General features: G+C 34.4%; 1 protein-coding gene across 1 annotated transcript in view; it reads right to left on the bottom strand.

Annotated features, from left to right (window-relative positions):
* The window catches only part of LOC132734383 (neuralized-like protein 4), a 56,792-nt gene extending 46,593 nt beyond the window's left edge, over window positions 1–10,199 (bottom strand). Inside the window, 6 exon segments of the mRNA XM_060721118.1 lie at window positions 5,479–5,590; window positions 6,313–6,602; window positions 7,224–7,392; window positions 7,394–7,432; window positions 7,434–7,581; window positions 9,998–10,199. Coding sequence (XP_060577101.1) covers window positions 5,479–5,590; window positions 6,313–6,602; window positions 7,224–7,392; window positions 7,394–7,432; window positions 7,434–7,581; window positions 9,998–10,170 — 931 coding nt within the window. The 5' untranslated portion in view covers window positions 10,171–10,199.
* Between the last annotated feature and the right edge of the window lie 8,469 nt (window positions 10,200–18,668).

Raw genomic sequence — 18,668 nt, 5'->3', positions numbered from 1 at the left:
AAATTTTGCGGGCGACACGTCGTCTCAATATGGTGATCATTTCTGTGAAATATTTTTAAAATCCGACTTCAAATAAGGAAGTTATGGGCCGGACACGATTTTGCTGCAAGGTCATGCTGTGACATTGACCTTCAAGGTAGCGACTTAAATATTGTGCATGACACGTCATCTTAATATGATGATCATTTCTGTGAAATACTTTTTAAATCCAACTTCAAATAGCGAAGTTATGGGCCGGACACGATTTTGCTGCAAGGTCATGCTGTGACCTTGACCTTCAAGGAAGTGACCCAAATGATGCGCGCGACACATCGTCTCAATATGGTGATCATTTCTGTGGAATATTTTTTAAATCCGTCTTCAAATAACAAAGTTATGGACTGGACACAATTTTGCTGCAAGGTCATGCTGTGACCTTGACCTTCAAGGTAGCAACCCAAATTTTGCGGGCGACACGTCGTCTCAATATGGTGATCATTTCTGTGAAATATTTTTAAAATCCGACTTCAAATAATGAAGTTATGGACCGGACACGCTTTTGCTGCAAGGTCATGCTGTGACCTTGACCTTCAAGGTAGCGACCCAAATAATGCTCGCGACACGTCGTCTCAATATGGTGATCATTTCTGTGAAATATTTTTAAAATCCGACTTCAAATAACAAAGATATAGACCGGACACGATTTTCCGCAAGGTCATGCTGTGACCTTGACCTTCAAGGTAGCGGCCCAAATGTTGCGCGCGACATGTCGTCTCAATTTGGTGATCATTTCTGTGAAATATTTTTAAAATCCGACTTCAAATAATGAAGTTATGGACCGGACACGATTTTGCTGCAAGGTCATGCTGTGACCTTGACCTTCAAGGTAGCGACCAAAATGATGCGCTCGACACGTTGTCTCAATATGGTGATCATTTCTGTGAAATAATTTTAAAATCTGACTTCAAATAACAAAGATATGGACCGGACAGGATTTTGCTGCAAGGTCATGCTGTGACCTTGAGCTTCAAGGTAGCCACCCAAATGTTGCCCGCGACACGTCGTCTCAATATGGTGATCATTTCTGTGAAATATTTTTAAAATCCGACTTCAAATAATGAAGTTATGGACCGGACACAATTTTGCTGCAAGGTCATGCTGTGACCTTGACCTTCAAGGTAGCGACCCAAATGATTCGCGCGACACGTCGTCTCAATATGGTGATCATTTCTGTGAAATAATTTTAAAATCCGACTTCAAATAAAAATGTTATGGGCCGGACACGAATTCGGGACGTACGTACGTACGTATGTTTGTACGGACGGACGGACGGACAACCAGACGACTATATGCTCCCCCAAAATTTTTCGGGGAGCATAATAATCATAATAATATACCACACCACTCATCATTATAGTACCTGAATAATAACAATCATAACAAGAGGGCCATGATGGCCCTGAGGTCGCTCACCTGTATATAGGCCCCACCAACCCCCCCCCCCCCCCCCCCAAACGTTGCAGGGCCAATTTAACCCAAGGGCTTTTATTTGCACAAACTTGGTAGACACCCATAAGAAGATGTTTCATGCTAAACATCTAAGCTCTAGCTCATTGGGCTTTTTAAAAGAAGATTTTTTTAAAAGTTTTTACTATACACATATAGTTAAAAACAATGACACCCCTGGGGCCAGGCCAGTTTTGACCCCAGGGCTTTTATTTGAACAAACTTTGTAGACACTTACTAGAAGATGTTTCATGCTTAATATCTAAACTCTAGCTATTTGGGTTTTTCCAAAGATTTTAAGTTTTTGCTATACACATATAAAGAAAATCAATGACCCCCGGGGCGGGGCCAATTTTGACCCCTGGTCTTTTACTTGAACAAACTTGGTAGACACCTATTAGAACATGTTTCATGCTTAATATCTTAGCCATAGCTCTTTGAGTTCTTTAAAAGAAGATTTTTTAAGTTTTTACTATATGCATATAGGGAAAATCAATGACCCCCAGGGCGGGGCCAATTTTGACCCCAGGGCTTTTATTTGGACAAACTTGGAAGACACTTATTAGAACATGTTTCATGCTAAATATCTTAGCTCTAACTCTTTTGGTTCTTTAAAAGAAGATTTTTTAAGTTTTTACTATATGCACATAGGGAAAATCAATGCCCCTGGGGCGGGGCCAATTTTGACCCCAGGGCTTTTATTTGAACAAACTTGGTAGACACCTATTAGAACATGTTTGATGCTCAATATCTTAGCCATAGCTCTTTGAGTTCTTTAAAAGAAGATTTTTTAAGTTTTTACTATATGCATATAGGAAAATCAATAACCCCCCCCCCCCCCCCCCGGGGCGGGGCCAATTTTGACCCAGGGCTTTTATTTGAACAAACTTGGTAGACACCCATTAGAACATGTTTCATGCTAAATATCTTATCTCTAGCTCTTTGGGTTCTTTAAAAGAAGATTTTTTAATTTTTTACTATATGCATATAGGGAAAATCAATGACCCCCCGGGGCGGGGCCAATTTTGACCCCAGGGCTTTTATTTGAACAAACTTGGTAGACACTCACTAGAAGATGTTTCATGCCAAATATCTAAGCTCTAGCTCTTATGGTTTTTTAAAGGAGATATTTAAAGTTTTTTCTTTCGGTTGCCATGGCAACCAGAGTTCTGCATGGAATTAAATTCTTTGAACAATTTTTAAAGGTGACCACCAAAGGAACATTCCTGTGAAGTTTGGATGAAATTGGCTTAGTGGTTTATGAGGAGATGTCATTTAAAGTAAAAGTTTACGGACGGACGGACGACGGACGGACGGACGCCGGACGAAAAGCGATCACAAAAGCTCACCCTGTCACTTTGTGACAGGTGAGCTAATAATATCCCACACCCACAGGGCCACTTATCATAATAGTCCCTGAATAATAATCATAACAATATACCACACCCATTCATCATAATAGTACCTGAATAATAATAATCGTAATAATATCCCACACCCACAGGGCCACTCATCATAATAGTCCCTGAATAATTATCATAACAATATACCACACCCATTCATCATAAAAGTATCTGAATAATAACAAGAGCCGGTTGAACCGGGTGATGCTCCCCGAATAGGTTTTGGACACAGGAAGGTATACCTCTTGTTGTGTCAGAGTTATGTCACAGACAAAGTTCAAAGTGTAAAAACAACCCAAGTATTGTGCATGACACATTGTCTCAATATGGTGATCATTTTTGTGAAATAGTTGTAAAATCTGACTTCAAATAACGCATTTATGCGTAGGGGTGTAACAATACAGCAAAAACCGTATTGCAATATATTGCCATTTTGCTGAAGCGTATTGCAATATATTGCAATACGTATTGTCGTGTATATGTTTTGATGTAAAGATGGAGTAACATTTATATATTATTATTATATGTATATATTTTTAGTAGAAACTTAATAAAAATGTAAGGAATAAATAGAAAGTAGTGTCACACAATTTGATAAACAAAACTAGTCGCGTGTGACCTTTCACATATGGGCCGCTTATGTAAATTATGCGGCCGCTTATTGACTTTTAAGTGTACTAGTTGTCGGATACTTTTATCTTACGTTGGCGCCAACAAAATTTGCCAATTAAAGATTTTATGTGAAATTTGTACAAAATTAGAAGGCAATTAATTGAAAATGATGATTTTTATAAAATACCGGTTTTCCAAAAATTGTACCGCGGTTCGAAATTTATTTTTTCATATTGCAATATATCGGTATACCGGTAAACCGTTACACCCTTAGTTATGCGCCTGACATTATTTTGCTGCAAGGTCATGCTGTAACCTTGACCTTCAAGGTAGTGACCCAAATGTTACATGCGACACGTCGTCTCAATATGTGATCATTTCTGTGAAATATTTTTAAAATCCGACTTCAAATAATGAAGTTATGGACCGGACACGATTTTGCTGCAAGGTCATGCTGTGACCTTGACCTTCAAGGTAGCTACCCAAATGATGAGCGCGACACGTCGTCTCAATATGGTGATCATTTCTGTGAAATAATTTTAAAATCCGACTTCAAATAACAAAGACATGGACCGGACACAATTTTGCTGCAAGGTCATGCTGTGACCTTGACCTTCAAGGTAGCGACCCAAATGTTGCGCGCAACACGTCGTCTCAATATGGTGATCATTTCTATGAAATATTTTTAAAATCCGACTTCAAATAATGAAGTTATGGACCGGACACGATTTTGCTGCAAGGTCATGCTGTGACCTTGACCTTCAAGGTAGCGACCCAAATGATGAGCGCGACACGTCGTCTCAATATGGTGATCATTTCTGTGAAATAATTTTAAAATCCGACTTCAAATAACAATGTTATGGGCCGGACACGAATTCGGGACGTACGTACGTACGTACGTTGGTATGTTCGTACGGACGGACGGACGGACAACCTGACGACTATATGCTCCCCCGAAATTTTTCGGGGAGCATAATAATCATAATAATATCCCACACCCACAGGGCCACTCATCATAATAGTCCCTGAATAATAATCATAACAATATTCCACACCCATTCATCATAATAGTACCTGAATAATAATAATCATAATAATATCCCACACCCACAGGGCCACTCATCATAATAGTCCCTGAATAATAATCATAACAATATACCACACCCATTCATCATAATAGTTCCTGAATAATAATAATCATAATAATATCCCACACCCACAGGGCACTCATCATAATAGTACCTGAATAATAATAATCATAAATAATATACCACACCCACTCATTATAATAGTACCTGAATAATAATAATCATAATAATATCCCACACCCACAGGGCCACTCATCATAATAGTCCCTGAATAATAATCATAACAATATACCACACCACTCATCATAATAGTCCCTGAATAATAATAATCATAATAATATCCCACACCCACAGGGCCACTCATGCATAATAGTCCCTGAATAATAATCATAGCAATATACCCACACCACTCATCATAATAGTCCCTGAATAATAATAATCATAATAATATCCCACACCCACAGGGCCACTCATCATAATAGTCCCTGAACTAAAATCATAACAATATACCACAACCACTCATCATATAGTCCCTGAATAAATAATAATCATAATAATATCCCACACCACTCATCGTAATAATAATAATATACTCATAATAATATATACCAAACCCACTCGTACTGAATAAATAATAATAATCATAACCATTATACCACACAACTCATCATAATAGTTCGTACCTGAAAATAATATAATCATAATAATATACCAGGTTATATGGCATCCTTCCAGCCTTGACAGCTCCACACATGAAAGGATCCAAAGTCCCTATCGGGATATGAACCCACAGCAATAAGGGGCAAGTGGTTTGATAATACATAAGTAATAACATTACTAGTTATATAATGGAAATGATCAATTCTCAAAACCTTCATTATAAAACTTACCAGATCTCATATTTGTCATGGTAGCAGGGAAATCTATTGCACTAGGATTATGTGTTGTGATTCCAACCTCAATAGAGCCAGACCATTTGTCTACCAAACGATCTAGACGAATCTGAAATTATAATATTTAGTTATGTATGTTACATCACAGAAATTGTTAAATGCATCAATTCTGCATGCTTCCAGATGAGCCAAAGTTTTATTTTAGAAAATCAACATTGAGAAAAATGTACCAAAATTTTAAGAAAAGTAAAAATATTCACAATTCAAGTAATGACTTACATGTGTGAATGCAACAAATGACTAATTTTGCAGTATTTATCATCATATTTTTACTGCATGACTAACAGAGTAAGGTGTATTTTTTTTCATATTTTGACCTTCATTTGGTAATTTACGTGGATTGAAAGTGCTGTTTGCAATGTGCAATTACTTTCTTTGTTCACTTGACAATATTTAACTTTTTAATACATTTTCGAAATTGTCATGAATATTAGCATGAATCTAGAGGCATGCTGCTTAAGTGAGTGACATCAAAAATATTAATGTCAAAATGTAAAAATCTAGTTAAAACTTAATACTCATATTCCCATCTGACACAAAAAAATCTAGAAAATCTTAAGCTTAATAGTCCTAAAGAGGTCAAGGATAATTTCATTATGTTGTAACAATACTGTTGATCAATGTCCACATATGAATGGTGCATCTAATATGCTATGGCAAAGATTATAGTGATCTGCAAAGAGAATGAAAAACAGACTGGCTTAAAAACAATATATGCGCTTAACTACATGTTCTGATTCAGTGGTACAAACAGACTTTTAGATTTAGTACCTCAAATAACTCATCATCTTTCAGAGGTCTATTTGTCATCACCACACCATTATTAAACTCATCCAGGGGCCTCCGTCTCTCTCCAGTCCTCCTGCCATTGCTCAACTTTACTAGGCTGCCGCAGCGCTCATGAAATGTGAGTCTCTCATTTGAGTGTAAGGTATCCTCTGCCAGATTCAACGCTTCAGTGGTACGAGTGAGGTCATTTACTATCTGACTTGATAACTGGGCAAGAAATTCATTGGCAAGTTGATGGGCAACTTCGCTTGGGGTTGAGTTTGGTGCCGCAACTGAGAAAACAATTATTGACTTCAATAATCAAAGTTGGTTTAAACATATTTATATCAGCTCGATTGCGAAGTTCTTGCAACTTACATTAATCACTTATGAGTAAATAACAATAAAAGTTGAATGTATGTTTCCAAACTGACAACTTTGTACAGATTTTAAACATTATGCATGTATATTGATTTGGAATACAATCAGAAAATTTGTCAACTTTTCTTTTGAGGATGTCAGATTAATATTTTGATATCATCTGCTTAAAAAAAAGAATGTCTTTTACATTAAACTTATATGTAAATCTACATGGCTTAACATCCGATTCAGATCATGTACTGCTTTAATTATCCTTTTTTTTTACTTTTAAAATTCAAATAGATCTTCTTTAAAACTTCAAATCTTTTGGTATACTAACAAAAAACAAAATGAGCCGCGTCATGACAAAACCAAATTAGTGTGTTTGCGACCAGCATGGATCCGCTCAGTCTGATCAGGATCCATGCTGTTCATTATCAGTTTCTGTACTTGCTATAGGGTTTGTAAGCAAACAGCATGCTGGTCCCAAACCCATTATGTTAGTTCTGTCATGGCACGGCTCATATAATACAAAATCTATCACAATCTCTTACCACTAACTCTGTTATCTGTAGATTCTATGATAGACACTTGGGCACACTTGCCATACATGTCTATCACAGCATAAACACCACCTGGGATATCAGTGGCAGCTGTACCCTGGTCAACACCGTTAACGAAAAAATGTAACTCTCCATTTGAAGAGCGCATAACCCCAACAACCATCCCCCTCAGACAACTGGTCAAGATCACATCCATATTCCCTCAATCATTGAGTGACCATCCTTGAGGACTGAGCTACCGGACATAACCCAAGTTCCATCACGAAAGCCTGTTGCACTTATAGGAAAGTTAAGATTGTCTGGATCACATGTTGTTACTCCTATCTCTATAGACCCACTCCAGGAATTTTACCTGAAACATTTGCAGAAAAGAAACTCTAAACCATGATAAATCACATCATATAATTTAAATATAAACCCCTACTGTAAACAAAGTGATATAATTTCTGGGTTCAAGTATCAATTGTGTTGCACAATGTCTCAAAAGATATTTCATGATATTAAACATTATTTAAAGTTCATTAGTTGGGCTGTGACTCTTCAAAGGCTTATGTTCACTTCAGGATATTCAAGTACCAGGTAACTGATTCTGTAGAGCTATAGAAATATACTGCACAGGTTGCAGGTTTAAGTTCTATTTAGGCTGTACATTTTATCAAGGGTTAAGAATAAGATTGCAGACAAAGGAGCTAGATTATCTATATAATGTACCTTTATATATATTTCATCAAGGCTCTCAATAGAAACAGGAACCAAAGTCTTCACTCTTGCCTCAGGAAAATTAGGAAATACATGCATAAATTGACTTAAGGTAAAATCTGCGCACAAGTCAATTTTCCATTAGTGAACCTGTTGCTTTCATAATAAAATAATTATGATGTTGGTTGCCTCTTGTATAATGCTTGTCTACCCGATTTAGCTGAGATCAAAGAGAAGTTAGTATCACCAAAATATTACGGGGAAGTCAAAGGCTGGGTCCGTGAAGCGGGCCCGGGCTTTGGCTTGCCCGGCTACAAACTACTATGTGTATATTTTAAAGAAAATCAATTAAAAAAACAATACATAGAATTCTATACCTATCAATGAAATTTTCAGTGTCAGTTCTAGTCAGGCGGCGCTATTTTCAATGTAATTCAATGATAATAGGAGGGATATTCCTTTAATGGACAATCGCAACTTTTCGGATAAAAAATAATTGTTGAGTATTCAGAGTGAAAAGGGAAGCAGTGCATATAATACAGAATGACACCTTTAAAACTATGTCTACGTAAATAACCGAGGTATATCCAGTGAAAAATACAAGTTGCTTCCCTTATCTGTCAAGTAAAATACCGCTTATGCTAAAACAAAACAAGCTGTTTTTAAACCCCTAGTTTGCTGCGTTTAAATGTTCGATTTTAAAATGTATTTCACCAATAGAAAGTTTTGGATCTTAGCTTCATCACAGTATATCTTTTGACTCCAAAAGTATTCAAATTTACTGTTAAACCTACCGTATGTCAGACCATTTTATATACGATTTATACAGTGAGATACGCAACCCGTTATCTTTACTTGAAATACTACACAGTGTTGCATCTAGGCCGCGTGATTTGCGCATTTTTTATGGAGATTGCACATTTTAATGAAGTCAATGCATGCCAAGTCGCGCATCTGACAATCTTTTCAACTTAATTCAGTTTAGCTTCATCGTATCTTGAATGCGTCAGCCACTCGTGGTTATGACTAAAATATGTACTAAATTGCGTGTAGCAGCAGACTAGGTCATCTCCCGTGTGTTTTGTAGTATACTCAACATCACTAATTCCGCGTCAATACTTATCTCGCGGTAATGGCATATTTTCATGTGACCAGTGTTAAAATTGGTCAGAATTGACATATTTAATTCAAACACCTTAACAACAAAGTTTTTGTGCAAAATAATTTAAATCTATAGATTTGTATGTAAAACTGAGCAACATTTTACAAACTTCTGCAAAAAACAACATTAGTCCATTAAATTGTTGCATACGTCTGAAACAATCATCATTTTCTAAATGTTCTTGTTTGTTGAAAAAATAAATTTTGAGTTACAATGTAAATATACTTTTAATACTTAAAATTATGCAAAATAACATAAAGACATTTTAACTGAAACATGAAAAAACTGAAATAAAACACCATTACCGCGAGTTAAATGATGACATACTGTTTTCTAAATAGTCCACACACGGTCTACATCTGACAAATTAAAACTAATTTTGATTGAATATATTGTTGTTTCTTTGTGTCATATAGCAGAAAAATGACTAAATGATACAGTTTATGACAGTTTTGGTAGTGTGAGTTTATTGTTTGTGTTCTTTACTGTTTTAAAGTGTTAAGTACCGTGACCTAAGAGGAGCACAGTATAGATCTAATCCTTTATTTTTTCTACTTCTGTTTTTGAGCGGACGATAGCTGTCAAAAATGCCTGAACGTAAAATAAATGAATTTTTTTCGAAAAGTCGTATTGAAATTCTAGATGCAATACTGACTACTTATAAGAATAGCCTGTTGTCTGCTAAATCTAGTTCTGAAATTGTTTATGTGTATTCTGCCTACAACACTAAAGTATATTTAATATATCAAAAGATAAGCTTGCCTACCACATTGATTTTTCTTGTGTTAGACCTATTCATTGGTATTGGTTAGTAATCAGTTAACCTAAACAGCAACTGGCAAAAGCAAGTGTAAGATCTGTTAAAAAGTAAAAAAAAAAATGTTGGCATAAATTTGGAAGTCATACCTTTTTGTCAATCTTAACTTCTAGAACTTGATCGTCCTTTAATGGTACAGAACTAAGAACAACACCGTTGTTAAATTCCTGTGTAGGATGATTCCGTTGCGCAGTTCTGTTGTCATTACTAAGCGAAACTAATGCTCCAGTCCGATTGTGGAATCGGTGGAGAGCGGCCATTTTTACTACGCATGAATACCGAAAAGATTAATTTTATACATATAAACGAAAAGAGCTTCTACTGTATTGTACGAAAAGAACTGACCAGTGTCAACCAGGTACGTATAAATAAATATGCGTACCTGACCCAACATACATACAAAATGTATTTTATACAATTTTCTAGGAAAAACGTTAATATTTTCTGTAGAAATTCAGAGATGTATATAACAGAGATTAGCATCTCTTATATACTTCACTGAAATATCACACATGACTAGGTCCTATGTTCATATAGATACTGCTAGACAATATTGGACGAAAATGATTTTTTTTATCATTTGAATGTTGTTGTAGGGCTTTTTGAAAAAGTTTGATTTGTTATAGTTAAAAAAAAACAACAACAAAAAGCAGTAATATTTTAAAGTACTTTTTCAAAGAGGAGAGCGTCCATTGACCTCAGAATGTCACACACCCATAATCAACCTTTGACCTCACATAGGCGTGTTTTGACGGCTCCCCCCCCCCTTGAGGTCTCAAATAGTGAAAAATGCCCTATTTCAGCCCAAAGCACTGTTTTTCGTTTGAGAAATGTTGTTAAAAAGAGTGATCACTTTTTCGGTGCCGCCCCTATCAAAAAGGTCATCAAGGAGGTGCCAGAAGGGGATGTGCAGGGGGCAGTAGCCTCCCTCATCGCAAAGAAAATTTTGGACTTGTGAGGGGCTAAAAATGGCCTCAGGTCGATCTTAAGGTAACGTGTAACCAAGCTTAAAAGACTCTGACTCTACGGGGGCTGCGTTCGTTGAACGCCGCTTTTCCTTGCTGATCTTGTTTATCATATCTTATGCTCACAACCGTGTTGTTTGTGCCGTGTGGCGGTACTGTAGTAAAAGGTCTCCCCGTACATGCAAACAATGTTGTTATATTTTCATCCTCAAGGGCTTGTTCGGCGTTCAGTATTGGTGCCCCCTCCATGTCCAGCTTTCATAGACTAATGGTTTATATTTATTTCCACTTCATTATATTTTTATACCCAAATTTTCTTTAATCTTACCCTTTTGCAGGTTCTGTGTACACTGTGGCACTAATACTTTAGTCTCGTTACTTTAATATTAGTGCCCCACTGGACACGGAATCATTTTATTACTACACATAATTAATTATGAATAACTTGAATAGGAACAATACACACTTTCTTTCCCATCTTCGGGTACATTCTACGTCTACTAATTCTTTACAGATTAGAAATCACAGTACACCTAGACGAACACCATCCGTCATTCTTTCGCCTTTAAACTTTTCATCTGTTAATTCTTTTTATATTCCACGATCCATTAACTCTAATATTTTCAATAATTCTTTACGCATTAGGCTTTCTCCTATAAAAATACCATTCTACAGAAATATAATATCACTCATACAAATTATCCTCATAGATGGGGGATGCGTTCATTGAACGCCGCCTTTCGTTGTTGATCTTGTTTATCATATTCTATCTCTATCCATTGAGAAGTTGCAGCACTTTGAAGTCAGTTTTGATTGTAGAACAGAACAGAACAGAACAGAACAACACTTTATTAACTCTAGTTACATATAGCAACACAAGAGTGTACAATGCATGGTATATCAATATATGATACAATAAGTGACATGGCAACGGAGCATCTGAAAAAGGTACCATCGATATTTTTATTATTTGAACATCTTATTATTAAAAGAAGTTGGATTCGGGGGTAGATGTCCATACATGTTGAAGAATGTAAAAAAAAACAAAAAAACACAAAATAGTGATTTTTGGCAATGATGAGACGTCCCCCATCGCCATGGTAACAGGAAATTGAGCATGTTGTTACAAAGGCTATGGTCCAATAAACACATATTTTAGTATACTGACTCATTTGAAGTCACATGCCTCCAGATAACCTAAAGTATTTCTAGAAAAATCAAACTTGATAAAAATATTTTAAGAAAAGCAAAAAGATCCAAATTCAAGTGATATGTTACATGATAAATGCGATTATTGCCTGATTTTGTCTCATTTTTTCACCATACAGATATTTTACAGCATAGCTAGCTCTAACGCTGTACATTAGGACTGTTTTTGCATATTTCATGATATTTGAGAACTGTTAGGTCAAAAAAGAGAAAAAATGATAATAAACAGAAAATTCAAGTTCTTTTCAATAAATACAGGATTTCTTTTCATCTTAATTGTGATATGAAAATTACCAACATTCGTAAAATATTTATTTTTATACCACTCGATAAAAATGATTCCTTAATTTATAGATAAATAGAGGATATTTGTTTGTTTTGCATGTAAGATTGAAATATAATTTCACTGAGTGAACACCAGATGCAATATTTTCACGAGTGGCTTAGCCACGAGTGAAAATATAATAACTGGTGTTCACGAATGAAATATATTTCAATCTTATATGCAAAACAAATAAATTTTCTTTTTATTTCATGCTTTTTAAGTGATTTTAAGTATTGTTTTACTGATTTTGCCGCGTAACGTCGCGCATTCTCCTTTTTGACTTCATCACATCATGACGTCACATCATCAATTTTGAAATATAGTTCTGTTAAATTTCTCTAATTTTGTTACATTTATAACATGATGTATGGTGACATCGACTTTCTTTTCCTAAAGAAGCAAAATTTACGTATGAAGGCATTTATTTCTGCCTGATATTCCATTTAGTTATGATTTTCTTTTCATCCGCATTCAGATATAGTCCGGCTACAGTGAAAATTATATTTTGTAAATTTCACTAGTGGTTTATCAGAATATAATTATCTGATATATTACAATTAAACACTGGAAAGCATGAAATAAATAAAACTTGAATAGGTATCCTCTATTTATTATATACTAATAAATAAAATACAGAGAAATATTGATTAAATAAAATGCGTATTTTTATTTTCCGTATTTTCACTAAAAATTATTTTTCACTGCAGTGAAACATATTTTCCGTACTTTCACTGGCGTCTTGCCGGACGTCTTGACACATCAAGTACGGATTATGAAATATTTATTTCATGCTTTTCGGTGGTTTATAGAAATATAACAGTGATATAAAAATTGTAATTTCACTGTTTGAAACAGTGAAATTACCACTTTGATAATTTCACTGTTTTGAATTTAAGCCTCCTACGTTGTTTCAGTGAAATACCAGCGTGCACAGTACTGGGTACCAACTTAATGACGTGACGTTGTAAATGACGTCACGTTGTATAATCATTTGGCGCGCTTTTCATTCAGTATTATGTTTAATGTCTTTTTAAAACGTTTCTTTGCATATAATAAAAAGAAAATTTGTTTAGTTCTGTGTAAGATCGGAATATATTTCACCTTGTGAACACCAAAAGTTCATATTTCACTCGTGGCTGCGCCACTCGTGAAATATACCTTTTGGTGCTCACTCGGTGAAATATATTCCGATCTTACACAGAACTAAACAAATATCCTCTATATCATCACGTTTTCATCAATCTCTTGAAAAGAGGTCTCAACACAGAAATCAAACTTGAGAAAAAAAAAATTAAGAAAAGCAAAAAGATCCAAATTCAAGTGATATGTTACATGATAAATGCGATTATTGCCTGATTTTGTCTTATTTTTTCATCATACAGATATTTTACAGCATAGCTAGCTCTAACGCTGTACATTAGGACTGTTTTTGCATATTTCATGATATTTGAGAACTGTTAGGTCAAAAAAAGAGAAAAATTGATAATAAACAGAAAATTCAAGTTCTTTTCAATGAATACAGGATTTCTTTTCATCTAAATTGTGATATGAAAATTACCAACACTCGTAAAATATTTATTTTTATACCACTCGATAAAATAATTCCTTAATTTATAGATAAATAAAACTTGAATAGGTATCCTCTATTTATTATATACTAATAAATAAAATACAGAGAAATATTGATTAAATAAAATGAGTATTTTTATTTTCCGTATTTTCACTAAAAATTATTTTTCACTGCAGTGAAACATATTTTCCGTACTTTCACTGGCGTCTTGCCGGACGTCTTGACACATCAAGTACGGATTATGAAATATATCATCACGTTTTCAATCTCTTGAAAAGAGATCTCAATACAGAAATCAAACTTGAGAAAAAAAATTGAGAAAGCAAAAAAGATTCAAAATTCAAGTGATATGTTACATGATTAATGCGATTAATGCCTGATTTTGTCTTATTTTTTCCATACAGATATTTTTACAGGATAGCTAGCTCTAACGCTGTATATTAGGACTGTTTTTGCAGAGATGTAAACATAGAAATAAACTTTAAAAATGAGCCTTCTACATAACGGTCCCTTTCATTTTAAGCGTTTCTCTTATGCCAGGGCAAAAAGCTTTCAAGAAAATCAAATTTTAACTTTTTATATAAACACATACTGACATTGCTGGATATAAAATCTTATTGTCATTTTCTATTTTTTGTTTGATTTTCTGTCGTTTAAAAAAATCTGGCGTTGATGTGACAAACATGAAAAAAGAGTGACTTTTTTAATGATTTTTACAGGCAAAATTTGTGGGAGTGATTGATTATTTTTCATTATGCGGGATATAAATCTTACAAGAACCAGGGATGTATCATAAACTTTCCTGAAAAATAAAACCAACAAAAACCATATCGCAATGACTTACGTATAGTTAAATAAAGATCAAAAGATAATGTTTTCTAATGAATAATTGTAATTAACCCAGAAGTTTGAGTGGTTTGTTTTATAAATTAAGTAACCTGCCTTTATTGTTTGTTACACCTTTAAAAACATTAACGTATATCAAAAGATAATAAATAATTATTTAAAGAATTAAAGTGTCATATTTGTTTATAATAGTAATTAGTATAAATAGTAATAGTAAATAGTAATAGTTATTCGTGATGGGGATGTTGTACTGGATCGTTTCCCAGACTGGGACGATGTAATGAACCATTCGAACATTTCAAAACAAAAGACAGCTGATTCATTATCTAGGGCGCGTAGTAATACTCCAGATAAACAAAATGAGTCAATGAATAGTCACGTGACCAGGTCAAATGCGGACAATGCACGGGATTTACATGCTGACAGACGAGCAGGCGCGTATCAAAGGATACGACAAGTTTCTAAGTCACCCTCACGAAACACCGGTCGCAACAGGAGAGAGTCAAATTCACCCAACAGGAAAACCCCTATATCACCGCGTTCGCGAGGTCGAGTATCCAGGAGGGAATCTCAGCACTATCGTAGTAACTCCCAGATTGATAAATTCTCGAGGCCGTGGACAGACACCAATATAAGTTCTACCCCAGTAAACAGGTCCTCTGATAACCGTGATTAGGACAGATTGGGGAATTCTTCCCGAACAATATGTGATGATATTGATATTAAGTTTTGTAGTTTGAATGTAAATGGTTTAAAAAAACGCATTGATTATCCAGATTTCTTAGAATTTGTAAATTGCTTTGATTTTTTCTGTGCTATTGAAACTCATCTTGATGATAACGATTTGGTAGATATTGAAGACTATGTATTTTTGGCCAAACATCGTACACATAATTACAAAAGAAAGTCCGGTGGAATAGGTCTATATGTTAAACAAAAGTATTCTAAATTTGTAAAAGAGTTACCTGGAAATAATGATTATATAATGTGGGTTTCGTTAGATAAACAATTTTTGAATTCGTCTGAAAATGCAGTACTAGGTATTATATATTTTCCACCAGAAAACTCGCGGTTTCTGAATGAAACCGATATCAATTCTTTTGAAAATGAAATTATTTCTGTATGTGGTACATATAAGAATGTTATGTTAACTGGTGACATGAATGCAAGAGTTGCAGAACTTGCAGATTATCTCCCCTCAGACTCTTTTCTAAACGAAATGTTCGAAATTGACGAGGATTCTATTTCCCATTTAGATAATTATACAATTCTTGAAAATTTGTCAATAAATTTAGACAGGAAATCGATGGACAAGAAAATTAATCCCAATGGTATGATGTTAATTGATTTATGCAGAAACAATAATTTATTTATGGTCAATGGGCGATATGATAAAGATTTACAAGGGAATTTCACTTTTCGAGAAAAATCGGTAATTGATTATTTGATTGTTACTGCCAAATGCTTTTCCTTTTTGAACACTTTTGAAATCAAAGGGACGGATGCACTTTTCTCTGATGGGCATAGTGCACTGTGTTGGTCTTTTAATTTGAAACATAAATCAGATACACATAATACGAAACGCACTCTTACAGCAAAACCACGATGGCAAGACGAAAAAAGTTCCGAATTTTGTCAAAATGTAGACGCAAATCATATTGACCAAATATTACAATTATTTTTAAACCAATCCGAGGGAACCGAACAAATAGCTGAAACCGTTACGAACGAATTACAAAATCTTTTCCAAAATGCGTCTAATAAAACATTTAAATGTGAAAGTACATTTGCCTCCCGGAGGAATAATAGACCTTGGTTCGGCCCAAAATGTCATAGGGCGAGACAAAACTATCATAATGCAAAATCTGAATATCGCTGTCAGCGTACTACTGATAATAAGTTGCGTTTACAAAATGCAAGTAAAGAATATAAACGCGTTATGAATTATTATATTAAGAAGTTTAAACACAAAAACGGTAATAAACTAAGAAACATGCATGACAAAAATCCGAAACAATACTGGAAATTCCTTAAAAAACTTAAACCGAAATCAAAGGATGATGACTCACCATCAACCACAGAATTTTACAATTTTTTTAAAAATATTAATAAAAAACCCTATTTTGATGAGGAAGATGATCGTTTTTTATCCTATAATTTTTTTAGAACATTAGAACATTCTATCCAATAATTAGATGCACCTATCTCTGATGTTGAAATTTTAAGATGTATAACGGAAAAAGCGTGCAGTCCTGCGGATAATATATTAAATGAGCACATTAAATCAACAAAAGACCTGCTTTTACCTATTTATAATAAACTCTTCAACTCGGTATTAAACTCTGGCATTATTCATAAAATCCTGGCTAGAAGGGTTCATTATCCCAATTTATAAAAACAAAGGAAACTCTCTAGACACTAGTTCTTACAGACCAATTACCATTCTATCATGTCTAGGCAAACTGTTTACAGCAGTCTTAAACTTAAGACTAACCAATTATATTGAAAATACGCATTTACTTAATGAAAATCAAGCAGGATTCCGAAGTTCGTATTCATGTTCTGATCATATTTTCACGCTCCATGCACTTATTGAGATCTTAAGGAAAAGAAAACAAAAGGTTTATTGTGCCTATGTAGACTTCTCACAATGTTTTGATAGAATTTGGCGATTTGGACTCTGGCAGAAACTTACGCAAAACCTTATCGATGGAAAATTATTTCGAACAATTTTTAACATGTATCAAAATATTAAATCTTGTGTAAAGCATAACGGTCACCATTCTCAATTTTTCTCTTCAGAAATAGGAGTCCGTCAAGGCGAGAATTTAAGTCCGATCCTCTTTTCCTTATATTTAAATGATTTACAAACATATCTGGAGGCACACGGTGCCGCTGGTATTGAGCTAGATGAACCTTGGCTTAAACTTTTAATTCTTCTCTACGCTGACGACACCGTGATAGTCTCGGATAACCCTGTCGATTTTCAACATAGTTTAAATTATTTTAACTCGTATTGTATTCAATGGAAATTAACTGTTAATCCAAATAAAACAAAAGTAATAATATTCGGAGCTAGAAATAGAAATTCATATCATTTTAATTTAGGCGAACATGAACTTGAAATAACTGACAAATACCATTATCTAGGTTTAACATTTTCTGCGTCCGGTTCATTCCTTAAAGCTAGGCAACATATAAGCCAACAGGCCAATAAAGCAATGCACCTTCTATTTACAAAAACAAATAACTCAGACCTACCCCCTGATCTAATAATAAAGTTATTTGATTACACTGTTATGCCGATCCTTACATATGGGTCAGAAATTTTTGGTTTTGAAAATCTAGATTTACTTGAAAAAATCCATAACGTCTTTATGAGACGAATAACGTCGGCTAGGAAAAGCACCCCAAAATATATGCTCTACGGTGAGCTTGGAAGACATCCGATTTATATTAATGTATATGCTAAAATGATCTCTTTTTGGTCACGTTTAGTGCTTGGAAATGAAAATAAACTATCCGTTAAAATTTACAATTACATGTTAAATCGGAATGATAATGAATTTAAATGGACAAGTAAAATTAAAGAGATTCTCGTCAATGTAGGAAGACCTGATATTTGGCAAAACCAGCAAATTTTAGTTCATAAAAATATCCACAAAATTGTAAAACAAACTTTAATTGATCAATTTAAACAAAGTTGGTATAATGATCTACAAGCGTCGAATAAAGGTAGAATTTACAGCTCATTTAAAAATACTTTAGAATACGAGACATATTTCAATATACTCCCAAAAGAAAGCTACATAACCTTATTTAGATTTCGTACATGTAATAATC

This window comes from Ruditapes philippinarum, unplaced genomic scaffold (assembly GCF_026571515.1).
Source record: "Ruditapes philippinarum isolate M1 unplaced genomic scaffold, ASM2657151v2 ctg3645_1_1_1_1, whole genome shotgun sequence".
NCBI lineage: Eukaryota > Metazoa > Mollusca > Bivalvia > Venerida > Veneridae > Ruditapes > Ruditapes philippinarum.
Note: the sequence above shows the minus strand (reverse complement) of the source record. Positions and strands in the feature narration are given on the sequence as shown.